Raw genomic sequence first — 25,556 nt, 5'->3', positions numbered from 1 at the left:
CGCCGCCGCCGCCCCGCCGGGCCGCGCCGGGCAGCGCAGCGGGAGCGCAGCGGGAGCGCAGCGGGAGAGGCCAGAACGCGGAGCGGGGCAGCGGGCCCCGGCGGAGCCGCCGATACCGGCAGAGCCGCGCCCCGGGCCCCGGCAGCGGCCGCCCCGCCCGGCCCCGGGGGCGCTGGGCCCGGCCCGGCCATGCTTGGGCTGGATGTATGCGAGGCCGGCGGGCAGCTGCTGGAGCTGCTCTGGCTGGCGCTATGCTACCGAGGTGAGCGGCGGCGGGCCAGGCGGCGCGGCCCCGCAGCGGGAGGGCATCGCCCGGGTGCCCCGGGGGCGGCGGCGGCGGGGGGGAGCATCGCCCCGGGTGCGCAGCGGGTGAACATCGCCCCGGGCGCCCGCTGTGTTCAGGAGAGCATCACCCCAGGCCCGGGGTGCCGGAGCACCACGTACGGGCGGGGGGGGACTCCCCCGCAGCCAGGCCTTTGGCACCCAGCGCCCACCGCACGGTTCGGCCACCCCTGCGGGGTTGAGCGAGCCACGGGGAGGGGGCATCCCCGGGTGGGAGGCAGCGCGGCCGGTGCTGCACGCTGTCGTGACAGCCGAGGTGCAGGGGCTATCGCTGGGGACCCAGGGGCGCAGCGGGGCCATCGCTCCTTGCTCCGCTCACTGCCGCTGCCCCGGGGACACGCACAGCTGGACCGGGGTCCGGCGCCTGAGCGACGTGTCCCCGGCCCCAGGCTGTGTCCCCAGGGATGGGGTTTCCAGGGGTTCTGGGGGGCTCAGTGCTTGTAGTCACAGGGTGTGGGGGGCGATACAGCAGGCAGGGCAGCGTCGGGCTGTGGGGCATCCCCCACCCTTGTGCCCCCCAGCAGCCTGGCACCCACTGCAGGCGCTGTTACCCTCAGAGCTGGCTTTATTCACTGCAGCCACCGGTGGTTTGGGTTTGGGGTGGGAGATGGGGCTGGTGGCTGCCTAGCGGGGTTGCAGGAGGTGACAAGAACCTCTCTGATTGATGAGGCACGAAGGGCACCCGCGGGCCGCGGTCGTCTGCAGGCACCCTCAGCACTGTGCGCACCGCGTAGGCACCAGCGCGTCCTGCTCCATGACCATGCGGAAATGCAGCCGGTGGCAACACCTCTGGTCTCAGCTGTGGCACCAGGCCCTGAGGACACGGAGCCTGGCAGTATCCCCATGGCCCTGAGCAGGGGGACAATGAGGCTGCCCCATAGGGGCTGCCTGCATCCATCCGCAGTTTACCCCAGCTCAGTTGCCCCCTGCCCACCAGTGCCTGTTTATCAAGGGGTGGGGGTGTCTCCAGGGTGTCCCTGGGGTGTCCCCAGGGCGGTGGGACTGCCACTGCCTGTCCCCCGCAGACATCATGGCTGACAAGGAGGGGGTGACGCTATCGCTGGAGGAGGAGGAGGATGCCGACGTGGCCCTGGCGTACAAGACGCCGGAGAAGAAGAGCCTGCGGGAGATCCAGGAGCTGGACCCGGGGGATGAGAGCCTGCAGAAGTACAAGCAGGCGCTGCTGGGTACCATCCCTGTGGCCGTAGGTAAGGCTGGGGGCTGCCCCCCAGGGCTGGGCACCTCGGTACCCTGGCATCCCTGCTGGGTGATGCAGCCTCAGCACGTGCAGGTTGCTCAGGCATCCCCAGTGCCCATGGGGCATTCCCAGCAGGGAGGGTTTGCATCACCCATGGGTGCTACCTGTGCCCCCCACCTGCACAGAGACCTCAGCATCCCCCTGCAGACAGGGTAATGATTCTCGGGGACCCCGGTTGCCTTGGTTACGGGATCACCGCCGCAGTTTCCATAGGAACAGTTACAAGGGACCAGGAAATTCATTGGGATGATGGAGATGGAGTGAGCAGCCGCAGGAGGCTGGGATGGCACGACTGACAGTGCCCGCATGGTGCTCCTCACTCCCCATGGCATCCATAGCAGCCACCCCAGCCTGGTGCTGCCCTCAGTGTCCGTGGGTGCCCCCCACAGGTCTGTGGGGTCTGTGGGCTCAGCACTCTGCCATGCTGCCTAATGGGTGCATGAGAGCTGGGGGGATGGTGTGTGCAAGCTGGTGAGGTGTGTACAAACCAGTGGGGTGCATGAGGTGTGCACAATGGTGTGTGTGCAAGCTGGGGGTGGTTGGGGGCGTGCAGGCTGGGGTGTGCAGGAAGGGTGCCTGCCCCAAGGGATGCCTTTATCTGCACATCTTGCCTCTTCCTTCCCATTGCTCTGGCCTGCTCCTGAGCCAAGGAGCACCATACCCCAAGAGATATCTGCATCTGGGCCCTTGAGATGTGCTCTTACCCCAAAGGTGCTGATGCCACTGTTGGGGCTGGGCTGAGATGCTCCCAGCCTTTTGCACCCTGCCTGGGCTGCCCAGCACCCTCTGGCTCCTAACACTCCACCATGGACACTGTGGCCCTTCATGCTGTTACAGGGAGGGGGGGGCACGGGCAGCCCCCTGGCTGTGTGGGAGCAAAGGGGCCAGTGGCAGTGGGCTGGGCACGGGTGGGTAAGGGCTGCACCCTGCTGCTTATCCCTAGATGCCAGCGTGCCCAACGTGCAGGTGACGAAGCTCACCCTGATGTGCGAGCAGGCGCCGGGGCCCATCACCATGGACCTGACAGGTGAGCAATGGGCACCCATGGGAGGAGGAGGAGGAGGAAGAGGAAGGGGGGCAAGGCTGAATGGGCCATTTCCCTGCACAGGAGACTTGGAGGTGCTGCGGGGCCGAGCCTTTGTGCTGAAGGAAGGGGTGGACTACAGGGTGAAGGTGTCCTTCAAGGTGAGGTGGGATTATAATGCCCTGCTGCCCTTACACTCCGGGGTCCCTCTACAATGGGATCCCTGCTCCCCATGGGTCCTTTTTCCACATGTCCCTGCTGCACATGGTCTCTTCTGCACCCATGGGTCCCAGCTGCCCTGGCATCCCTGACACCCAGGGTCTCTGTGCCCTTGGGGTGTCTGGCTCCTACCCCTCACCCTGAAAGTCCGTGCCCCTCTGGGGGTCCCTGACCCCCTGGGAATCCTTGGTGTCCCCATCGCTGAAACCCCAGCGTGCCTTCTTCTCTCAGAGGTTCTATCTGTGTGGGGTCCTTGTCTTTCCCAGTGGTTCCTGGAGGTCTCATTGGAAGGGGTGTCCCTCCCATCTCAGGGTCCCTGCCCCACTCGGAGGTCCCTGCCATGCTGGGGTCCCTGCCACCGTTGATATGCTGCCCAATGCCCAATACTGACCAAGAGGCTGGATCCTGGGGTAGGGGGGATTGGGATGGGGGTGCACCCCACCCAGGCCAGGGGTCCCAGGGTAGCAGTGGGTGTGCTGTGGAGCAACACCCATGGCACCCCTGCCTTGCGCCCGCAGGTCAACAGGGAGATCGTCTGCGGGCTGCGGTGCCTGCACCTCACCTACCGCCGGGGCCGGCCCGGTGAGTGGGGTTGGGGGGCTGGAGGGCGGCTCATGCCACTCTGGCCCCGCTCATTCCTCCCTCCTGTCCCCTTCTCGCCCAGTGGACCGCGATGTCTTCATGGTGGGCAGCTACGCGCCGCGGGCCGAGGAGTACGAGGTGGTGACGCCGGCGGAGGAGGCGCCGCGGGGCTGGCTGGCGCGGGGCTCCTACCGGGTCCGCTCCCTTGTCACCGACGACGACAAGATAGAGCATCTGTCCTGGGAGTGGAGCCTCTGCATAAGGAAGGCCTGGGAGGACTGAACCCCCCGTCCGCACCCCGGTTCCCCCCGCCAGCTCGGGGACGCGGTGCCTGCCAGCCCGGGGGACCCTGCTCCGGCACCGCCGCTGTGTGGGGTCGGGGGGGGTCCACGGGCAGCGGGCGCTCGCGGTCGCGGTCTTCGCAACCAAAGTTATTTTTAATTGCTCTTTTTATTTAACCCCCGTCGCCCGCTCGGTCCCCATCGCCAGGGCTGGGCCGCGACCCTGCCGCGGCAGCACCTGGCCGGAGGCTGTGCTCTTCCATCGCCATTAAATCCCACAGACTGGTCTCTTACTGGTGTGTCTGCGCTCCCACCGGCTCTGCCTGTTTCCCGTCCCTCTGCCGCTGGCAGGGCCGGGTCCTGTTGCAGGGATGGGTGGCTGGAAAACGGCCACCTGGTCCCGTTGCCTTATCGGCAGCGCCGGGCAGCCAGTAGCGGAGGGACACGAGCCCCAGGGCACCGGCACGACCCGCCCCGGGCCCTTATCTGTGCCCTCACCTCCCCAGGCACCAGCTTTGGTGAGGGCACCATGAGGGGCTGCGGGGCCCGGCTGGTTTGGCTGCTGGTGCTGGAGCTGGCCTGGCTGGGACCAGTGTTGCGGGGCGAGGAGAAGGATGGGGAGATGGAGGTGGAGGAGGAAGATGAAATGCTCTCAGATGAGCTCGGGGAGGAGGATGGTGTCCTGGTGCTGCACGAATACAATTTTGCCCGTGCCCTGAGTGAGCACCGGCTTCTGCTGGTGGAGTTCTGTAAGTGCCCCACTGTGGGCAGGGGTATGGGCAGAACCAGACACGGACGTGGGTGCAGAGAGGGGCACAGGATGGGGATGTGGGCAGGGGCACAAGGCATGGATGTGACAGGGCAGGGTATGGTGCATGGCATGAGGACGGGGACACGGAGCAGTGACACAGGCAGAGGCATGGGGCACGGGATGTGTAATGGGAATGGGACACAGGGCATAGGCACATAGTTGGGGTGTGGGACATGTGCCCTGGAGCAGGCTAGAGCCCAACATGCTCACGCAGCCTTACATGCCCTGGCAACCCACCGAGCTCACCCTGGGGACCAACCACCAGCCCTTGCCCACAGACGCGCCCTGGTGCAGGCACTGCCAGCGGCTGGCCCCTGCCTACACCCAGGCAGCTGTGGCGCTGAGGAACGAGTCCAGCCCGGCACGGCTGGGCAAGGTGGATGCCACAGCACAGACAGCCCTGGCCAAGGAGTTTGGCATCACCTCCTACCCCACACTCAAGCTCTTTCGTGACGGCAACCGCACCCACCCCATCGACTACACCGGTAGGGCTGTGGCCACGGCACTGTTGTGGGGATGCTGTGATGGGTGCTGGGGTGGGATGGGTGTGCAAGGATGGGTGGCAGTGGGTGATGGTGAGATGGGTGTCAGTGTCCTCATGGGGACTGCAGGGTGGTGATGGAGAGCAGGTGATGGCATGGGGTGATGGCAAGCGGGTGGCTGGGGGCTGATGGCACAGCGTGGGTGCAGCCCAGTGAGGGTGGCCGGGGTGACGGCCCCCGTGGCAGGCCGCATGGACATGAAGGGCATCGTGGGCTGGATGCAGCGTCGGGCCAGCCCCAGCGCCATGCTGCTGCAGGACACTGACACCGCCAGCACCTTCATCAGCTCCCAGGACCTGGTGGTCGTCGGCTTCTTCAAGGTGGGTTGGGGTGGGTAAGGGCTGGACTGGGGCTGTGCCCATGGCCACGGCTGCTCACGGGTGGCTGTGCAGGACCTGGGGGGCGAGGCAGCCCAGGTGTTCTACGAGGTGGCCATGGAGATGGTGGATGTGCCATTTGGTGTGGCTGAGGCGACCGAGCTCTTCCAGGCGTACGGGCTGTCGGCCGACACCGTCTGCCTCTTCAAGGTGAGGAGGTAGTGCAGGGGCTGTGGGCACATCCTGCCCACCGCAGCCCTCACCGTGCTCTGCACTGTCAGTTCAACGAGGGTCGGACAGACTTCCCCGTGGACCCAGCACAGGGGCTGGATGCGGCTGAGCTCACCCAGCTGATCCGCGCCCACAGCCTGGAGCTGGTGGTGGAGTTCACCAGAGAGGTACAGCCTGTCCCTGCACCCATCCTTGCTGGAGCCAGGGCCCTGCCCTCACCCTCCTCGTACTCCATAGACCTCCGACCAGATCTTCAGTGCCAAGATCCCACACCACATGCTGCTCTTCCTCAACAAGTCATCGTCGGCACAGCTGGCACTGCGGGATGGCTTCCAGGCGGCTGCTGGTGCCTTCAGGGGCAAGGTGAGCAGGTCCCATGGTGGGGACCCACAGCCGCAGGTGACACCAGCCTCATGTCACCCACCCATCTCCCAGGTGCTGTTCGTGGTGGTGGATGTGACCGGGGATGGAGCCAACGTCCTGACCTTCTTTGGCATGACCCCCGCTGATGCCCCCACCCTACGCCTAGTCAAGATGAAGAACAACCGCAAGTACCGCATGGAGCAGGATTCCTTCTCGGACACAGCCATAAGCACCTTCATCCAGGCTGTGCTGGACGGCAAAGTGAAGGTGAGGGGTGCGGCACTGTGCCAACCAACCAGCAACAGGGGTGCTGGTTGCTCCAAAGCCTGATGGACACACCAACTTGTGCTGTCAGGCCTGAGGATCTGGGGGGGGCTTATGGGGAAGGAGGCAGGGGATCATTGATGTGGAGACACACAGAGCTGGGGTGGTGTCAGAGGGGAAGCAGCGGTCCGACGTACAGGAGCACCCCCTGGCTGCCGTGGGGCCCTGGCACCGCTCAGCCCAGGCTGTGGCTGTCCCGACTGTCCCCACAGCCCCACCTGCTGAGCGCGGAGCCACCCGAGGACTGGGACACGCGGGCTGTTAAGGTGCTGGTGGGTCAGACCTTCGAGCAGGTGGCGTTTGATGAGACCAAGAGCGTCTTTGTCAAGTTCTGTAAGTGCTGGGACCCCCATAAGCCCCTGGGCTCAGCCTCCCTGCCGCAGCCCCAGTCCCACCTCAGCCCCCTCAGCCTGACCCACACAGAGCCGTGTCCCGGCCTGGTCCCCGGCACTGTGCCTGCCCCACAGATGCACCGTGGTGCTCCCACTGCCAGGCGATGGCGGCGGCCTGGGAGGAGCTGGGGGAGCGCTACAAGGACCACGAGGACATCATCATCGCCGAGTTGGATGCCACGGCCAACGAGATGGAGAACGTCACCATCACCAGCTTCCCCACCCTCCACTACTTCCCCGCGGGGCCAGGCAGGAAGGTGGGTGAGGGCACCAGAGGGTGCTGTGCCAGAACCCAGGTGATGGGGTCACTCATCATCATCCATCTTTCCACCCCGTGGCTGCAGATGGTTGAGTTCAAGGGCTCCCGCGACGTGGAGACCTTCTCCAAGTTCCTGGAAAACGGGGGAATGCTGCCTGAGGAGCCACCTGTGGTGAGCAGGGTCTTCCCACCCCCCTGGGGTGCCTCCAGCCTCTGTGGGGTGGGGGACAGATCCTGTGGGATGGGGACAGGCAGGAGCTGTGTCTGTCCATGGCTCACTGCTGCCTTCTCCAGGTGCCCAAGACCCCTGAGAATGGCACAGGCAGCAAGGAGCAGAGCGCATCCCGGGATGAGCTGTGAGCCCTGTCCCACTCCAGTGCGTGCTATAAACCACCTGGAAACCATGTGGGCTCTGGTCTGTGTCTGCAGCTCCACAGCACCATGGCAGCAAGTCTTGGGGAGCACCCACGTCTTGGGGACAGGGCAGGGCTGACGATCAGCAGAGGAGGGTGCAGCAAGGGGCCCTTCAAGGGCCCTCTGCCTCCCCAGGGTGCTGGGCCGGCACAGCCCCATGTGTGCTGCAGCACTTGGACTGGCAGCCCTATGATGGCACAGGGTGGCCAGGGCTGCAGGAAACACAGCTGTGACAGGGCAGTCTCCCTCACGCTGGGCTGCCAGGGTGCAGGTGAAGGGGGCTGGCGGAGCCCCTGTTTCATAGCTCGCAGGCAGCTCTCCCACCCCAGGCCTGGGCTCCACAGCCATGCACCAGCCCAACACGGGGCTCCACATGCTCCTCTTCAGCCTGGCTTGCAACCTCTTGGACCCCCCCAGCATCCCCTCAAGGCCCATCACCATCCCCTCTCCCCTGGGTTTGCTGCTCCCTGACCCCGAGCTGTTCCTCCGTGGGAAACATGTTGGTTTCCTGGGGCCGGTACCTGCCCTGCCACCCCTCCATGGAGCCCATCACTGCCCCAGCCTCATCATGTGCCCAGGCCCTTTGCCATCCTGCTCCATCTGCTGGCTGCGGGGGCCACGGTGTCTATTCCACAGGGAAGGAAGAAAGCAGCAGGCGGTGGGACATGGGGTTTTATTCACTTTATCCAAGTACCTTTGAAAAGATCATTGTACATGTCAGCACATGAGAACGTAGAGGAGAAGGGGGCTGCGCGGCCACTGTACATATTTACAGGGGACCCCCTGAGAAAAAAGGGGGAGACGGAAATTCCGGGCACGTTCACAACCTCACCAGACACAACCATCAGAACTCAAAAAACCAGGGAGGGAAACCCCTCGTAACGCTGTTCCTGGGCTGAAAACGATTGTGGATTTTGCTGGACTTCATGTAGAGTATAGGCAAGTCACAGAACCGTGTTTTAAAGGCACTCGGTGACATATACAACGGGCTGAGTCACATCCCGGCGCCGTGCTACAGGGTCCCCAGCAGCCCCAATGCCAGGAGCAGTGCTGGGCAGGGCAAGTGTCAATGTGGAAGCCCCATGGCTTTGGGAGCTGCCTTGGTTTCAAAAGGGCTGGTCTCAAAAGAGCTGGCACAGAGCTGTAGCTGTGCTGGAGCAGGGCAGGGCCAAGGGCAGGGTGGTGGGAGCACCAGGGCAGCCCTCAGCTTTCTTGCATCTGAGTAAGCCCAGGAGGCTTCCAAGGTGCTGCTGGCTGCCCCACTGGGTGCCCTGGCTCTACAGGAGCCCCACACACTGGCATCAATCACCCCTCTGCTCTCACAGCAGGCTGCAGTGCTCTCATGCTGCCTCCTGAGACACAGAAGCCAACAAGATGCAGGACTCTAAAAATAGACATTTCTTGTCCTCAACTTTAGTGTCTTATCAGTTCCATCCCCTATGTTTCTCCTAAGAAGAGTCCCCTGTCCAGAGCTGGAGCTCAGCATCAGGAGCTACAGTGAACTAACCCTTCTCCAGGGGCACACTGTTGGGGGGATGAGCACATGGGCTGTGGGATGCCAGAACCCAGCCTGCCAGCCCAGCCCCGAGCCAGTCCTCCCAGCCCCAAGAGCTGGCACCGACCCTTCTATCCCTCAGGATTTACTCAGTCACAAGAAAGCTCAGGAGGAAAAAAAACATCCTACCATGTGCAGCAGCTGAGACTGCCAGAGAGGGTAGAGACCGACTCGGTCCAAGTGGCTCAGTGATGTTCCGAGGTGAGCTGGGACAGCAGCCTCTCTGGAGCGGGGCTGTGCCATCCACACTGGGGGCCAGGGCAGGGTGCTGTGAAAGCAAGGAGCAGACGGAGTCTGATGGGTGGCTGTCTGCTTTGGGCGAGCTCTGCAGTACCTGTACGCTTTACATTTACATAAGAGCACTGTGACATTGGAAGTATTTTCCTTTTATTACAATATATCAAAAATATGCAGCTTTAGTAAACAAGGTCATATTACACTTTCTAATGCACTGTACAATGCTACATTACACTTATATTCTGTATGCAGAGGGAGCCCAGGCTCCCACTGGCAGATCTGAGGGGTGAAACGGTGTCTACCAGCAACCCGGAGCTTGGCCAGGTCCGTGCCGGTGCAGGCTGCCGCTCTCCGCCCAGTGCCCATGGCAATGGCACCACCAGCATCCGCCCCAGGCCTTCTCCTCCGGTCCCAGAGTCCTTCACAGTCCTGTCCTTGTGCCTTGGCAGCCCTGGCGCCTAGTCAATCTTTTCCACCTTCCCAATGATCTTCTCTTCAAAGATGGGCAGGATGGTGTCATCCTCCCGCACCTCCTCGAAGACCACACCACAGTCAAACTCGTCACTCACCTTCTTAAAGTAATACCTGAAAAACAGAAACATGGGGGAGAGAGTTAAAAACCATGTGGTGTGTGGGGAGCAGCTCCCCCAGATGTGGAGGCAACCTGGACCACACTTCTGCCCTGCAGAGTGAGCTAAAAAAGCATGGTCAGAATCCATGCTAGCACATTCCGGAGCTCCAACCGTGAATCCAAGCCCATTCACAGCTCTCTCCAAAGCAATGGATGAGGCAGTGGTGCTGGTGAAGGGTTGCTAGGCATGCTTTTCCACGGCATCTCCTACTTGGAAGGGAGAACTCTGAGAGCTACTTGCCCCATGCCTGGCTGCTTTGTGATTCTCACAGGACCCAACCTCCCTATTCTCACTGGAAGAAACTTTGGGAGGAGCCAAACCAGCTCTGGGAGTCAGAGTGTTACCCACAGCATCACTGAGCACTGGCTGATGCTGCTCCTCACCAGCCCAGGACCCCACAGGGCACCTCAGCAGCTTCTGCTGAAGGTGCAAACTGTGATACAAGATGCTTTTGCCAAAAAACCCAATCTCCCTTGTCCCTGTAACCTGCCTCTTAAAACAGCCAAGATGCCTTGGCCATGCTGCCACATCCCCACCACAGCACGCCCTGAGGGAGCCCTCCTCCACCACGCTGCTTCACTTTGGTGGGGGCAACATGGCATCTGCTAGGGGTTGCTGATGGTCTGCGGCACCACAGCACGCACGGGGAGCAGCCCTTACCTGTAGTTCCCTTTCTTGGTCAGCAGCTCCTTGAACTGTCCCAGCGTCACCACGCGCCCCTTGACGAAGGTGCGGTAGGGGATGGGCTCTCCGCAGAAGTAGTAGGCGACCACGATGTTCTCACATGGCTGGGACGCGCCACTGCCTGGTCTCTTCTGAGGCTTCAACCTGGTGTGCACGAACACAAGAGACCTGCTGAGTATGAGCCCACAGGGCTCAGCACCACTGATGTGGGTACCCATCTGGGTACAGGGCTGCCCAGGAGAGCAGTGCAGGTCAGGTCCCACTGGAGGTGACAGATTTGGCTGGAGGAAACACAATACATCCTTTGCTCCCACCACCAGCTCTCTTGACACACATATGCACACTGAGGCTGGTAAAGAAGGAAAAGGCACTTGTTGGAAAGGCTGGATAGGGCCAGACCACAGTTATAAGGTGGGTGCAGCTCACTGAGGTTCTAGCTTGGCCCCTTCACACTGAACAAACCTATCTACGTGCTTTTTGCTGCGCTTTCCAAAGCACTGCTGGTCTGGTGAGTCATCAGTAAGCTCCACACAAGACAAAGCATCCCAGGCCCATGGCAACAGACCCAAGTCACCATCAGCATGCTCCTGGCGTGCACTGAACAGGCAAGGCTGGAAGTGTGCTTGGGGATGATAATGCAAACACTGCTCAGACTGCTTGGGATTACTGCTGCCATGGCCAAAATAGCTCAGCATGGCTTTCTGATGACCTATATCCACAGGGCTGTGCAGACAGCACTGCTCCTGCTCCCCATGGCACCTCTCCCATGGGAGATGGAGGTTGGAGGAGACAGAGGTCCCAGTGGGGCATGCCCTGGAGGCTTTGCTGCCTGTCCCATTTGCACAGGGTAGCAAGGCTGCTGCCATCCCTAAAACCTCAATGACTTTCAACCTGCTGTGTTCTCCTGACCCTCAGAATATTGGTCTGCTCTCTGCTTTCAGCCCCCACACTGGGGTTTTGCTACATGGTGCCATCACTGGACCGCGAGCATCAGCCCAGTCCTAACCCCATTTTCAGTGGCAGATGAAAGTAGTTGTAATAAAAATCAGGGTACTTTGTTTGTCCTTCTGTAGAGCTTCTCATCTGGGGTGCTGTAAATGCTGCACAAACACTGGAGCAGCCTACACAAACTGGTAAGTTGGCATGTGTGGTCTCAGCCAGATGCAGCCTTCCCTTTTGATGTCACATAAAACAAATTCAGCAGCTTTAAGAAATGGTTTTAAAAGCACGCTGGATAAAAAGGATGATTTTGTATTTACATGGCTGGAAAGTTGGTGTAAAAAACAGAATTTGCCAAGCACATGAGGTAATTGCAGCTTTGGAAATGACTCTGACCTTAACCTTTAAACACTGGCTCACGGGCAGAGCACCTACTTAATGGTATGCCCACATAAACACTGGCATTGCAAACCAAGACTGAGCACAATCTTTACACCTCTTTCTATAGGCATGAGAGGTCTAATGTTCAACTGAACAACCTTCCTGCTGCCTGCTCTGCCTGGGGGACCTTGGGAGAAGACGCAGCATCCTGAGAGGCAAGGGTCCACTCCTGGTGCCAGCACTGCCCTCAGAGCCTCTCCCATCCCCATATCAAAGCACAGGATGCCCTTTAGCTAGAAAAACATTCCGGAATTGAGTCATCCTTAGGAAAAAAAATAAAATAAAACGAGCCATTTAAAAGAAAAATGGGTCATAAATTCAGGCAAATTCTGTGAACCCTGCAAGCCAGAAGTTAATTGAAGGGGTTTGGAAAACCTCAAAGTCCCCAAGCTTCCCTTAATCCTGCTAGAAACAAGTCATGACTAAGAGAGAGCTGCTGTGTGCCTAGGGATGTAGGGACACAGCTTCACACTCTGTGCAGGCAGCAAAGCTGGTTCCAGGGCTGCCATTCCCCTTTGCATGGGGAAGTGCAGAAGACACCCTTGAGCTCTGCACAGAAGCAGCAAGAGTGGGATGGTGCCAGTGGCTGGAAGCCTCTTTCTTCCTCCTCCTCCTGCCATGTAATTCATCCCTGAAAGGCTGTTTCTGAACATGCTCAGCCCAGCTCCAGTGCTCACCTCTTTCCAGAGCAGAGATGTGCCCCAAAATGATTCCTGAAATGATGCTCCAGAGCAGAAACTCTGCACTGCTTCACAGAGCTAGAGGTAAAACAACCCCCATGGCTTTTGGATGTCCCTGCTATGCCAAAAATCACAGTCTGGGTTGGAAGCAGCCTTGCAGATCATCCAGTTCCAACCTCCTGCCATGTGCAGGGACACCTTGCACTAGAGCAGGTTGCTCCAAGCCCCATCCAAACTGGACTTGAACACTGCCAGGGATGGGGCAGCCACAGCTTCTCTGGGCAACCTGTGCCAGTGTCTCACCACCCACACAAGAAAGAATTCTTCCTAATACCTAATCTAAATCTCCCCTCTTTCAGTTTAAAGCCATTCCCCCTTGTCCTGTCACTATGTGCCCTTGTCAAAAGCCCCTCTCCAGCTTTCTTGTCAGCCCTTTTAGGCACCGGGAGCTGCTCTAAGGTCTCCCCAAAGCCTTCTTTTCTCTAGGCTGAACAAGCCCAGCTCTCTCAGCCTGTCTCCAGAGCAAAGGTGCTCCAGCCCTTGCAGCATCTTTGTGGCCTCCTCTGGTTGGCTTTCTGAGCTGCAAGTGCACACCGCTGGGTCATGTTGAGTTTCCTGTCAACCAACAACCCCAACTCCTCCTCAGGGCTGCTCTCAGTCCAGCCTGTGTTTGTGCTTGGGACTGCCCAGAGCCAAGTGCAAGACCTTGCATGTGGCTTAGTTCAACTTCATGAGTTTTGCACAGTCCCATCTCTCAAGCTTCAAGGTCCCTCTGGATCCCATCCCTTCCCTCCAGCATGCAGATGGCACCACACAGCTTGGTATCATTGCCGAACTTGTTGAGGTGGAGCTCAATCCCACTGTCCACATCACTGACAAAGATGTTAAACAGCACTGGTCCCAGTACTGAGCCTGAGGAATGCCACTCGTCACTGGCTGTGTCTGTACTTATAAATTGAGTCACTGACCACGACTCTTTGAGTGTGACCATCCAGGCAATCCCTTATCCACCAAGTGGTTCATCCATCAAATCCATGTTTCTGCAGTTCGGAAACAAGGATGTCATGCGGGACAGTGTCAAATGCTTTGCACAAATTGACGTAGGTGACATCAATTGCTCCTATCCAGCAGTGCTGTAACCCCTAGCAGGCTGAAGCAGAGCTGAGGAATACAGAATCACTGAAAATGGAATTTTCCAAGAGCTCCTCTCAGGAGGATGAGACAACACAACTGTCTCCGCTTCCGTCATCGCTAAGACATCTCCTGAGACCATGGCTTACCCAGACAGGCCATCAGACTGTCTCTGAGCCCTGCCTCATTAAAGCTTCCACCTGCACCTATTTCCAGGGTGGCAGTGTGACCCAGAAACATAGTCAGGGACCCCCCCCCCACCCTTTCTGGGATCACCTCCCTTTGCTGCATTTGTCACAAGCAAAAAATATTACCCATTAAGGAACCAGCAGCACTCATCTGACTCACTGCATCTGCATTTCAGTCCTGGTTTCTCAGCCGCATAAACCAGGGGTGCCATGACAGGGAAACTAAGTCTGTGTTACAGCACCAATCTAACCTTGCTGCCACACAGAGGTAAGGCACCTGGTTCACTCCAATATTCTCCCCATTTGCTATGGAACAGCAAGAGAAAGGCTTTTTCTGCAAAAGAAGTGTGATTTATGGAAGAATATCTATGATTCCCAGTACAGGCACTAGAGGTGCCTCCTTTATCTTTAGCAGGGCAGTGCTGGGGTGGGAGCGAGACTGCTGGCACCCCAGCCAGGGCAATGAGCTGGGAAAGACCACTGCTGGTGAGGGCTCTGCCAGAGGACACATGGGTAACTGCTGGAAAGCTCAGCCTGGCCATACCAAGCTGGCATGGTGCACTCTCTTCCCACAGCCAGCTCAAGCTGGTGCCTCAAGGACACCTCTGGGCACACCTCCACGTCTCCTGCCACTGGCACTGGGCTTCCCCAAGGCTGCTGGCAAACCTAGGACACTGGTTCCAATTTCCCAGAGTTCTTCAAAGCTCCCAACTGAAATAAACTGTTTTCACATGAGCTCTCCTCTCCGTTTCTCCTTTGCTCTCAGAAGAATGATGGGGTCTATTTTCAGGCAGACTCCTGTGTTAACCATAGCAGCAGCCTTCTAAAACGCTGCTAGCTCAAGCTTGCTTCAACTGGAGCACCCAATCCTGCCAAAATCCAGCAGAGAGATTTTAACATCCACAAATCTTTGGCTCCTTGGTTACCACTGCATCCATTCTTACTTGCTACTGGGCATGGACACATCTGCCTTTCATGAACAATTCCCTGCTGGCAAACGTGGCTCCTTGGTTTTCCACACACGGAGCAGGTCAGGGGGATCCCTGCACCATCAGGAGAAGAGCCAGACCTCATGAAGAGGCAGTGTAAGCAGAGCAGCCTAGCACTGGAACTGCTCAGCCTGTTCTCCCACTGGTCTGCATGGCCTTTACCACAATGCTGTGGGGTTCCTACAAAAGCTACACTTACCACACATGCCAAACTACTATGAGAGTATTAACTGCATATGCATATAACCCAGGTCATTGTTTCCAAAGTGTGTACCTGCATCTAGGTATTTCTGGGGAAGGTGCATGAATTTAGTACAATTGTAAACAACCGTAGTAATAAACCTGATCCAATTACACCAACTGAAAGGTAGATCAAATAAACTTGGCTTAACCTGACCTGGGAGAGCTCTCTAATTTTACCTGGCTTTCAATCAATGCTGTGACATCAAGATGCAGAAGTCTGCTACATGGTCACTGCAAGCAAAAATAACTTGAGCTCAGCAATTAGAAGAGCTTTTTTTAAATTACACTTGTGTTTCTAAGAGCCAGACTGCAGTTCCAGGCTTTCAGAAGACAGCTATAAAGCCGTGAAAGGTTTTTAATGGACAAAGTGCTTTTAGCTGTTAACAGTAATTATCTAGCACTCCCCAAATGCTCTTCATCTGAGAGCTGTGTGCCTTGCAAATAACATCCCCTGAAAGATAAACACAGGAGCAGGAGAATTAGCTCTGCAACAGGCATTAAGCTGAGTCACAAAAAGATGCAGTGACTTGGGTACAGCCATGCAGTGAGTCAGTGCTGCAGCAGCAGGACTATGGTGCACTGCTCTCATCCAGGTGCCATGAGCATCTTTTGCCGGAAGTCTGCGGGAGATGTAGATAAAGAGCAAATAAATATTCCTCTTCCGCACTTAAATCTGCTGCATTCTGCTAAATCCTGCTCCTGCACCAACCTTTGAAATCATCACCTGAGTGTGAATGAGCAGAGAGTCAGCAAACACCGGGGAGAGAGATCTCCCATGCCATGCCCCTTCTAGATACACTCCCCCTGTTCAGCTCCTCAAGCTCTCAGCAGCCCTTTCCCAACTCTGCCAGGAGCATTTCCAGCCTCTCCATCCACAAACCACAAACCCAGGCCCTCAAGGTGGGTTTTGGCATTTGCACCATGACGTCAGAGCAACTGGTGCAGATTTCTCTGACCCAGATGGTGCTGGGAGCTGGAGACCACAGCAGAGGATGTGGACTTCTCCTTCAGCTGCCACCTTCAGAGCAATCTCCCCCTTTCCTACCATTCACAATCAGACCCTACCTTTGTTTAAGGGGGAGTTTTCCAGCCCTTTTCTCTTCCTCCTCCAACCTCCTGCGAGCCTCTTCCAGCTGGGTGAGAGGGTTGGGGGCTGGATTGGGTGGCATGGTGGGATCTTGGATGAATGGGTGAGAAGGCTGGACGATGTTTCGGAGCTGGGCACTGACCCATGGATGCACCGCAACAGGTCGTTCAATGGAGAGGGATCGGACCATATCATGGGACAGCTGCTTCTTAGCACCAGAAGAGCTGCACACAAACACAAAGGTTTTACATGAATCAACAAGATGCTTTGCACAGGTACACAGTCACTCCTAAACAGACCTAATGCTTTTTCATCTGGACACAGGCACCCCTGGGAAGCTCCTTATAGCATGGCTTCTGAAGGAAAGGGGAGCACCATCCACCTCTAGAGAAGATTTCAGGAGAGCAAGTCCTGAGACATCAGGGTGAGCAAGCCAACCCTGACACAAAGCCCACAGATCTGTTTAAGGGCTCTCATCAAGCCCACAGTACATAAAAATAAAACCAGCAAAAGGCAGCTCCACCATTTGTGACATTCCCCCAGAAGATGCCCTTCTACATGCTGCCAACGCTGCCAGCCTGGGAGCCTCTCCATGACCTGCTGGTCAGCATCCAGGGAAGGGGATGTTGCAGAGATGTGCTTGTACTTCCCCAACTCCAGCAGCAGAACCTGTTGCCTTACTTCACAGTGGCCTGGCACTGCCTATGGCCCTGGCACTCAGTCCCAGCTGCCTGCAGTGCAGCTCATCCTGACCTCTATCATCAAGCAAGAGAAGAAACCACCAGCAGTTTGACCACTCAGCCACCAGCGCAGCAGTTCCAGAAGGGACAAGACCCCGGATCCCTCTTGTCAACACCCAGCAAGTGCTGTGTTTTGCCAGACTGACCAGACTGTGATTAAGGATCAGTGCCCATCAGAGTTATGTTTGACTACAGAGAGATTCCCGAGACAGCCACATCCTTGGCTCCACTCTAGGCAAGTGAGGCCATCCCAGAGGATGCTCCCAGCAAGCCAAAATGCTGGGCAACCCTGAACTGTGCTAAACTGCTTACTCAGGACCAATGGCTAAAGTGCATCAGGTTCCTACGTTTCTATCAGCACCCTGCAGGAGTAACAGGTATTTACAAACAGGTGAAAATCCTGCATGCCATGTTATCCACCTTGGAACCACAGAGATAATTCATGAGATTCCCTGGTGCTGCAATCTTCCGCCATGGCCTCAAGTTATCCTTCAGAAAAAAACAGCCCTAATAGCCCCTAAGCAATCCTCAGTCTCCAAAGGGTCTAAACCCTTGTGCCTGGTGGATTCTTGTCTTCCTGAGATCTCCAGGAACACGGCAGAGTGTTAGTCAGCCTAGACACCCATGCTTTGTGCAGGGGATGCAATACCATAGCATGAAGACCCCTCGCTCTGCCCGCCCTTACCCATGGTTTGTTTTCTTATGCCTGCTGATCTCCTTCTCTCCTTCTATGATCCACTGAAGGATCTTCTGGTTTCTCTCCACGTCTTCAGGAGATCCTGGCATCTCATAGTTGGCACCATCACTTTTCCCTGAATCGGTCTTCTTAACATTTCTTTTTGAGAGCAGACTTGCTTTCCCACTGCAAGAACAAAGCTTGAGACATTAGCGCTTTGCCTAAGCCAAACCACTGCAGACCATGGCAGAGGATGGACACGTCTATCTCCAGACACATTCATTCCTGCCAGGGTCTGGTGCTCCTGCAGTGCAGATGTGGCCCTGGCTGCCTTCCAGAGCCCTCTGGCATTACCATAGCTCAAAAACCAACCGTGAGCCCAAGAGCAAGACTGGCTAGACCTAGGCACAGCAGACTTCTCTGTCCAGCCACCTGCAAGGCCTTCTCCTTAAGCCAAATGAGCCACAGCAACATGGAAAGATCTCCTGCCACAAGAAGGGCTGTGTTAAACCTCCAGCTCTTTGCTCAGAGCAGGAGGTTCATCCTGGTGCTGCAATCTGTTGCTGCTTCTCCACGCCAAACCACTGCTTCAAACCTGGACCTTTTCCATCACCCCACAGGTTCACCGATACCCCAAACTGCTGACTTGCCATGCCCAGCATTTGCTTCTCACCCCAAATTGAATCAAAGCTTCTCATCATGGTGGAAGATCACATCCTAGCAGGGTGGGCTGCCTTATGTGGCCTCTCATGCAGTGGGAAGCCCAGCCACCTCAAAGACTGTAGCCAGATGGATGCCAGGCAGTAGCCAACACTACTGTACAGAGGTTTCTACAGAAACCCCATGTGCCCAGCTGAGCTGCCCCATGTTCACAAGGCCTTATGCAAGGAACTTATGCATGCTGGCCAGTCCTTGTCACAGCCTGTAATTTCATGGGACCCCCACTATCGTAATCATCCACTTGCTGTACTCCATAGGACTTCCCTACCTCTGTTTCTGCATGCTCACTAACACACATAGGAGAAATAATCTTAACACCACAGAGGAGTCAGAGGCCTTCAGATAGCTTTGCTGATTTTTTGGGGAAAACCCTGGGGAGGGGTTGCTGAAGATCTACAAAGGCAGGATGAACTGACAACTTCTCTCTTCTCCCCACTTGAGGACTAGTGGGTACCAAATGAAATCCTCCAGGAGCAGGTTCAGTGCAAACAAAAAATCCCCTTTTTGTGCAGGTTGTAATCAATCACAGACACAGGAGCAAGGGACTGAAGGGACAGCAGCTCAGCTGGGGTCAACCAGGAGCCAAGGTCAACAAAGGAGCCAAATGAGCCACTGTAAGAGACTGCTGGCTGCCAAGCAAGACCAAACTTTGCTGCAACCTCTGGTCTTGTGAAGTTCCTAACCCGGGGACTGTCATGAACTAGGGAGTTTGTGCCAGAGGAAGGACAGCTCTGAAGGTGCCATCTTATAACTCCCTTAAATACATGCTGTAGTTGATGCTAGAGACAAGCTCTGTGTCTAGGATGGGGCTCTGTTGAAATAACCTTTCCCCAATAGAAACAGGGCAGATTTAAATGTTTCTCTCTCCCTGGAGCTTGGGCTGCCTCTGCACTCTGCCTGGAAAGCTGGTCCTGCCCACCGCAAACCCAACCACCCGCCTTCACTAACTATCCCACCCCTGGTACGCTGCAAAGCAACACTCCAAACCCATGGCCTTAGGGAACCGGCACAGCTCTTCCCTGCGGCTGCTCCACCACCATCCCTTACCCCAGGCAGACCACTCTCACCTTTCCAGTCACCCAGTAACAGGCCTAGCAGGACCTGCCATGGCAGAGGAGTTTTGCCCTTTCACCTCAGCATAGAGGGGATGGAGAAATTCAAGTGGCCACGGGAAAGTGAACAAAAGCCCATAGGCAGCAAGATGTCTTTTCTGGGTAGAGGGTCCCCTAACCCAGAGAGCATCCAATTAGGACAGGATGCCACAGCAGTACCACAGCATCCATCGCTTTGCTAGGAAGAGAAAGGAGCCCTTCTGGTGAATGGTTTAGGACCTGCAATAAGGAGGCTTTTTTGTCCTCTCATAACACCTTATGAGATCAGCCTCTTACCCAGACCCTGAGACACAGCCCTATACTTAGAAACTCCTGCTGCACGGGGAAGTAGACCAGCATCTGTAATTTCTAAGCACCTCCACTGCTTTAAGGAGCAGAAAACTTACTTTACAACCAAGACCATTAAAAATCTCAGGAAGAGGTGTCTTTCAGCACCAGATCAGAGAGATAAAAAGGGGTCTATAAGGACTACTGGGGTCTATAAGGATTACCAGGGGCACATCCATTTCTGAAGGGGAAGAGCAGTGGGAGGCACTCAAACTATGTCCCAGCATAGGCTTTCACAACATGTGGTTCAGACACTGTTTCACTGACATGCTACAGCCGTTTATGAAAGAGCTTCCTAGAGGAGCCACAGCTCTGGGATTCCTGTTAGGTGTTGCTTGACTCACCTGTAGCCTAAAGAGTCCATGGGGACAGGGGCCATGCCCAAGTTTTCAGGGTAGTTTTGTGTCTTTGTTGCATAGTTATGTGAATCTATATTCCAAGCAAAGCTGTTCTGCACTCGCTGCGTGGCCTCGGCCTCGATCTGCTCTTTTGGTTTCATCATGCTGTGGTGATGGATGTGGTGGTAAACGTGTTTATGGTGGTATAAGTTAGATGCATCCAGTTTCATTCCTGATTTTGTTGTGTGCTTGCCATGCCCTGGAGGAATTGTTCCTAGTGTCCCTGACAGTTTTCCTAAGTGGCCGCTTTCTGGGGACCGTGGCTTAGGAGAGTGGCGTCCAGGTCCCGGTGACTGGCAGCCTGGTGTTTTCATCACACGCTGTACGTGTTCATCAAGGATGCTTTCTGGGTTTTCTTCATGAGCATCTCTCATCTGCATCCCAGTGCAGCCCATCTCAGAGTAACGAGGAGCAAAGTGATGAAAGGCTTGGGCGGAAGGCATCTTGTGGCTAATGACTGAGGGACCAGAAGAGATATCTGCATCCTCACCTTCTTCTTCCTGCAAGAAACATGAGAACAATCAGAGAACGACAGCAGAGTGTTGAAAGGGTCCCCAGTCCCCCCTCCTGCTTGCAGCAGGACTGCTGCCAACCCTTGAGTCAGGCCTGGCTTAGTCCAACCAGATCCTGAAAACCTTCAAGACAGAGATCCACCAGCCCTCCAGAGACCTGTCCCGGAGTGTGCCACACTCCTGCAAGGAATTTCCTGATGCTCAACCCAAGCCTGTGCAGTCTTGCTGCCACCGAGCAGAGCTGCTCATGTCTGTCTATGTACCTGCTTTTTGAGCCACCATTAGCAAGGGTCTCCATGCATTACCCAAAGAGACTGAGGCAACCTCTGACAGGCAGCCCCCACACCACAACCATGGTTTACAGATGCAGCTTTCTGAGAAGTGTAACAACTCAATCAGATGTATGACTGGGCAGAGCTTACTGAAAACCTCCTATATCCCTTGAAGGTGGCTCTGTATCAACCACCGCCAGCAGAAACACAACTTACTGCACTGTACCTGTGCTTCCTATGAGCCTTTGGTAAGGCACTGCCTCAAATCCTATCAGATAAAGCTCAAAGCGACAGGATATGTGGCAAAACAGTTCTGGAGTCAGGACCAGGGGAGTTACTCACCCAAATGGCTATTTCACATGGTAAAGCCAACAGTGGGCTTGTAATGGAAGGGAACAACTGAAGGTTGACAGCAACATGAATGGTTTTGAAAATCAAACATTGATTTCTCCCAGGCCTGCTACAGGCTGGAGTGAAACACTTCATGCAGATAAAGAAACAGGCTGGAACTAGCTGCTTGTTCTTGTAGTTCACAATGGTCTAGGACACAGTGTTAGCAACTTCAGTCCTTGCCAGGAAGAACAAAACTCCTCCATGCTGACAGCCACAGTTTTGATGCTGACAAACTACTTCACGCTCCAACATAAACTCAGAATGAAGTTTCTTTATTGGAAGTCAGGGTTCCTATTTTTTTTTAATTACATAAGCAAGATTCCAGTGAGTCCTTTAATCCTGCTCTCTTTTCCTCCTTTGGCATGTAAAGAAATCACTTGTAGCACAGGATATCTCTGTCCTGCCAGATAAATGCATCTGCTAGAAAACACTGTCTCCCATCAGCTTTGCCTGTCAGATGTCATCATCCATCACTTGCTAACTAGCTTCAAAGTTTCAGCTGCCAACCACACAGAAAGCAAATAACAGACTTCTTCCCAGTTGTCACACCTGGGGACAGGGACAATGTCAGGCTTTGAAAATGCCAAAGGCATAGACACTGCAAGCCTGGGGGTGTGACATGATGCCCACGTCTGGAGGGGACACACCACTTTCTAACAGATTGCTTTGAAGAACTTCAGAGGCACCTTCCATCTACAGCCACATCGCTGCAGCTGCCAACTGCTGTCCCTGGGAACCTAGCTCAGGGACAAGAAAAGATGAAGCATGTGCTGTCTAAATCCCTGCCACTGGGGTAGGCGTTTATGAGCAGTTTGTGATAATCTGATAGGCTCAGCATTTGGTAGGCTTTTAGGGCTGGTGCTTTGTGGAAAACGCTAAGGTTTAAACACCACCTAATGTGCAGGGAAAGATGTGACCCATGCACTGACCCCTGAGGAACGGCAGTGTGCCCTTTCTGCTCAGGGCCCAGAGCTCCAGCTGGGCTCTCACACTGGAGCAGAGTGGCATGAGAGTGACGACCTGGGATGATCCGGCCAAATGGATGCCTGGGATATGGGAAATCCTCTGGCTCCCTGGAACTCTATTTTGCTGATAACTGGGACCTGGTAGTTTGCTTTGCTCCAAGAATGAGGTTAGGGTGGGTTAAGGGAAGGAGAGGGATGCATTGGCTCAGCTCATCTGTGTCACTGAGCAGGAGATCTGGACCCCAAGAATGTCCTCAGGCAGGAGCAAGTGCTGCTGAGATGGGTTGTGTAGAGGCAGGCCTGGGGCAGCTGGCTTCCCACCCCCTAACATGGGTCTCACCCTGCATCAGATAAGAAAGCCCCAACAGTGAGAAAACAGTAGCTAGTGAAGATGTCCCTGCTCATTGCAGTGGGGTGGACTACAAACCCAAACTATTCTATGATTCTGTGAATTGGGGTGCCTACCCCAGGCTGCCCTCTCTCCCTGTGCAGGGCAAAGGGTTGAGTCAAGGCTGCAGATCCTAGTTCTACTGAATCTTTTAACCAAAAAACTAGTGAGGTCAGGGCAACCCAGGCTGGGATTCTAATGCAGGACTTTGGACACAGCAGAGTCAAGCTTTGGCTCAGCCACACACACTGGTGCACTGCAAGGTGCTTCTTCCCTGTGTTACCTGACTGCAGTCTGTACCTGCAGTGTAGTAGCAGCCTTCCCTCCCTCTCAAACCTGCCTGTACCCAGCTGTACATGACTGCCACTTAGCCTGCATCCCTCTGTGCAGCAAGCACAGGCAGAAGAAAGGGACTGCAAGACAACAAGACCAAGAGGCAAGGCAAGAGGCAATAACTGCAGCATTTTACACCAAAAAAACCTGTGGGCCTGGGAAGCCCCCCTCCAAGGGCTCAGCTTCCCTGGACGCAGGGGTGGCTTGGGCCCTAGAGCTGTGTTTCAGCATCTTGCTGCAGTGAGCTGGGCAAAGCTTGGCAGCAGCACAACCTCTCACAGGCAGGGAGGCCCAGGTGCCATAACCACTAGATGGTGCTTTGTTGACACAGTATTGTCAGAAACCTCTTCAGCTCCCAAAGGCAGCGGCAGCCACAGAGATGCAGGCTTCAACTTTGCTGACTGTCTGCTGAGCTATTTTTACTCTCCAGCAAGGCTGGGGGTGCTCTTCCCTTTGAATTAGGAGGGAGAGACCTGCACTGATGAGCTATGGGCAAGCGATACCTTCCTGCAAACCTCGTCTGCCTTCTCCCAGTCCCACCCATCAGTCTGTTGCTGGTGGTTAGGGCAAAACAGATCACCTAACCACAAGTGCGCTTTCGATCATCATGCAAATGATTTCCCTCTCTAGTTAGGCCATATTTTATATCCAAACAGCACGAATCTCAGCAGTGGCTTTGCTTCCCCTGGGTTATTTTCAATTTGTTCAGTTCAGACAAGGACAGAACGACCTGTATGATATGATACCGATCAGTACGACATGATACTGCAGCTTCCATGCATGGACATGAGACTGAAGTGGTTCAAACAGTAATAAGGGAACACACATCTCCTCTAATCCTCTCCCATGTCGCTCAAAATAATGAATGAATTCAGAATTTTGGTGTTGTTTTTTTTTTTTAAATCAGAAACCTTACTTTTTTTTTTAGTAAAAGGCATTTGGCTTTAAATCAGATGCCTCTTCTCCACATTGCTGCATGATTCGGCTTTGAAAGGGAACCTGCAGGCATCTCAGCATGGGGGAGAAAAGTTATTTTCCCCTAGGTCTTGCAAAATATTTCCAGCTTCTCTGCTAAGCTGCTAACTGTCCAGTGTGAGTAACGCTGGTGGTTTTCCCTCTGCTGCTGTGCAGTGAGCCCTGCAGACATGGTAAGAGGTTACCCTGTAGTCCTGGTGCTCAGGTTGCAGAGAAAAGCTCTGTGACCTATCAGAATTCAAGCTCTCCTCTTGCTGATACCAGCAGCTCCTGCACCTTAAGTGCTGACCTAAAAGAGCTACAATTGCTTACTCCGAGTTTTTCCTGAATGGCTAATGCCAGATGCCAGCCAGTCAATGAAATACATTCTGGAGACAGCAAGGAGGCTTAATATATAGCATTAGTGGGAGTCCTGGGCTTAAAAATAGATTAAGTCACACAAAAATGTGTTTCAACAGACTTAAATTTATTCTCTGGCACAGAGGTATTTGCTGATTTTATGGTATTGCTACTGGCAGCTTCTTCAAGGAGGGAGAGGGCTGGGATAATGTAGTCTGGTACAGGTGGCAGCTGCAACTGAGCCATGGGAGGAGGAAGAGTGCTTTAGGATTGTGTTAGCAGAAAATGCTGCTGTTACATTGGCTTCATCTAGAAAGCAATAGGTACCAGGCGGAGAAATTCCAGAAGTACGGGAATCTAACAGGAATCTAACCTAATCTCACTGGCTTTCTCTGGCTGGATGCTGGATGCAGGGGTATCAGAAGTCTGCTGGACAATGTTTGGGGCTGGAAGGAACCTTACCAATCCTCCTGCCTTCCTAACTTCTCTGCATTTGAAATGCAGATGTGATTTAAAATGAATACTTAAACGTACAGCTCCTTCCTGTTTAAAGACCGGCTAGATGAACATTTAAAAATACTCTAATGGGGCTGTAGGGTCTGCCCTAGAGCTTCAGCCTCTCTGAAAGCACAGAGCTAGCCAAAACAGACACCAACGCTTCTGCTTTAAGGCAGAGCTGTGGGTTACTAAGCACAGAGCCTTTGCCTCAGGGCCATGGCAGCTATTAACTGCAGAGACCCACAATTATTTCACACAGGGTTGCAGCTATACTGACACTGGTGATGTTCAGTAACACTGTGGTGTCCTCTGAAAACTCTCGTGTATCCCCAGCACAAAATGTACAGGTACCAATGACATGCATCATCTCAGAAGATACGGTGTGAGTAGTTCTGAACAGAGCGTCTCACACAGGTAGTACTACATAACCAATACCTAACTCTCTCCCTTTTGGACCTTGTTGTGGAGCTAAAGACCTTCCACACTTCCCTTGGTTCATCCACCGAGTCTTTGAGCTCTGAAGGGCCCCAGTGGTACCAGGGCTCACAGCCTGTAGTGCTGGGTTGGCTTTCCCCAGCCACCCATATGCCCAGGAGAGGATTTTTGGATGCTACACCTCATCAGTTCCAAATTTTCTAGGGATGTGCTAGGCACTGATGGGCAGAATCCTTGCCTGATAGCAGACACAAACATTTCACATCAGCTAGACACTGATGGGCAGAAACAGCCTGATAGCACACAAA

The 25,556-nt window shown here is 55.2% G+C and overlaps 3 protein-coding genes across 8 annotated transcripts in view; 2 read left to right on the top strand and 1 right to left on the bottom strand.

Annotated features, from left to right (window-relative positions):
• The first annotated feature begins 106 nt into the window (after window positions 1–106).
• On the top strand, window positions 107–3,999 carry ARHGDIG (Rho GDP dissociation inhibitor gamma). 4 transcript variants are annotated; one of them, XM_061473419.1, is made up of 6 exons: window positions 107–262; window positions 1,368–1,550; window positions 2,544–2,627; window positions 2,709–2,785; window positions 3,362–3,425; window positions 3,508–3,999. In XM_061473419.1, the coding sequence occupies exons 1-6, from the start codon at window positions 190–192 to the stop codon at window positions 3,705–3,707; spliced, it is 681 nt and encodes a 226-aa protein (XP_061329403.1). In that variant the 5' UTR covers window positions 107–189; the 3' UTR covers window positions 3,708–3,999. The 4 variants fall into 4 exon arrangements, with proteins under 4 accessions (XP_061329403.1, XP_061329401.1, XP_061329400.1 ...); XM_061473418.1 differs by having other exon boundaries at window positions 119–262; window positions 1,365–1,550; XM_061473417.1 differs by having other exon boundaries at window positions 2,544–2,785.
• Window positions 4,000–4,212: 213 nt separating this feature from the next.
• Window positions 4,213–7,320, top strand: PDIA2 (protein disulfide isomerase family A member 2). Its single transcript, XM_061473421.1, has 11 exons — window positions 4,213–4,455; window positions 4,796–5,002; window positions 5,246–5,379; window positions 5,452–5,586; window positions 5,658–5,774; window positions 5,845–5,970; window positions 6,043–6,237; window positions 6,507–6,627; window positions 6,762–6,943; window positions 7,031–7,117; window positions 7,240–7,320. The coding sequence occupies exons 1-11, from the start codon at window positions 4,236–4,238 to the stop codon at window positions 7,303–7,305; spliced, it is 1,590 nt and encodes a 529-aa protein (XP_061329405.1). The 5' UTR covers window positions 4,213–4,235; the 3' UTR covers window positions 7,306–7,320.
• Window positions 7,321–9,279: 1,959 nt separating this feature from the next.
• AXIN1 (axin 1) overlaps window positions 9,280–25,556 on the bottom strand; it is a 73,256-nt gene continuing 56,979 nt past the window's right edge. For 2 of the 3 annotated variants that reach the window (XM_061473343.1, XM_061473344.1), the window contains exons 6-10: window positions 20,085–20,638; window positions 17,591–17,767; window positions 16,144–16,389; window positions 10,444–10,611; window positions 9,280–9,736 (exon numbers count right to left, since the gene is read on the bottom strand). In XM_061473343.1, the coding sequence (XP_061329327.1) occupies window positions 9,610–9,736; window positions 10,444–10,611; window positions 16,144–16,389; window positions 17,591–17,767; window positions 20,085–20,638 (1,272 nt within the window). In that variant the 3' untranslated portion in view covers window positions 9,280–9,609. The remainder of the gene's footprint in view (window positions 9,737–10,443; window positions 10,612–16,143; window positions 16,390–17,590; window positions 17,768–20,084; window positions 20,639–25,556) is intronic. The other variant, XM_061473345.1, reaches the window with a different exon arrangement.

The sequence above is a fragment of the Pezoporus flaviventris genome, unplaced genomic scaffold (assembly GCF_033815535.1).
Source record: "Pezoporus flaviventris isolate CSIRO_AGI_PZ_B2104156 unplaced genomic scaffold, CSIRO_AGI_Pfla_v1 ptg000078l, whole genome shotgun sequence".
In the NCBI taxonomy this organism is placed as follows: domain Eukaryota; kingdom Metazoa; phylum Chordata; class Aves; order Psittaciformes; family Psittacidae; genus Pezoporus; species Pezoporus flaviventris.
Note: the sequence above shows the minus strand (reverse complement) of the source record. Positions and strands in the feature narration are given on the sequence as shown.

Excerpts from the sequence above, each read along its gene's own strand:
- PDIA2 (XM_061473421.1), top strand. The coding sequence starts at position 4,236 with ATGAGGGGCTGCGGGGCCCGGCTGGTTTGGCTGCTGGTGCTGGAGCTG. Across the intron at positions 5,971-6,042 it reads CTGGTGCCTTCAGGGGCAAG|GTGCTGTTCGTGGTGGTGGA; the intron begins GTGAGCAGGTCC and ends CCCATCTCCCAG. Across the intron at positions 6,238-6,506 it reads TGCTGGACGGCAAAGTGAAG|CCCCACCTGCTGAGCGCGGA; the intron begins GTGAGGGGTGCG and ends CTGTCCCCACAG.
- ARHGDIG (XM_061473416.1), top strand. The coding sequence starts at position 190 with ATGCTTGGGCTGGATGTATGCGAGGCCGGCGGGCAGCTGCTGGAGCTG. Across the intron at positions 263-1,364 it reads GCTGGCGCTATGCTACCGAG|CAGACATCATGGCTGACAAG; the intron begins GTGAGCGGCGGC and ends GCCTGTCCCCCG. Across the intron at positions 3,426-3,507 it reads CTACCGCCGGGGCCGGCCCG|TGGACCGCGATGTCTTCATG; the intron begins GTGAGTGGGGTT and ends CTTCTCGCCCAG.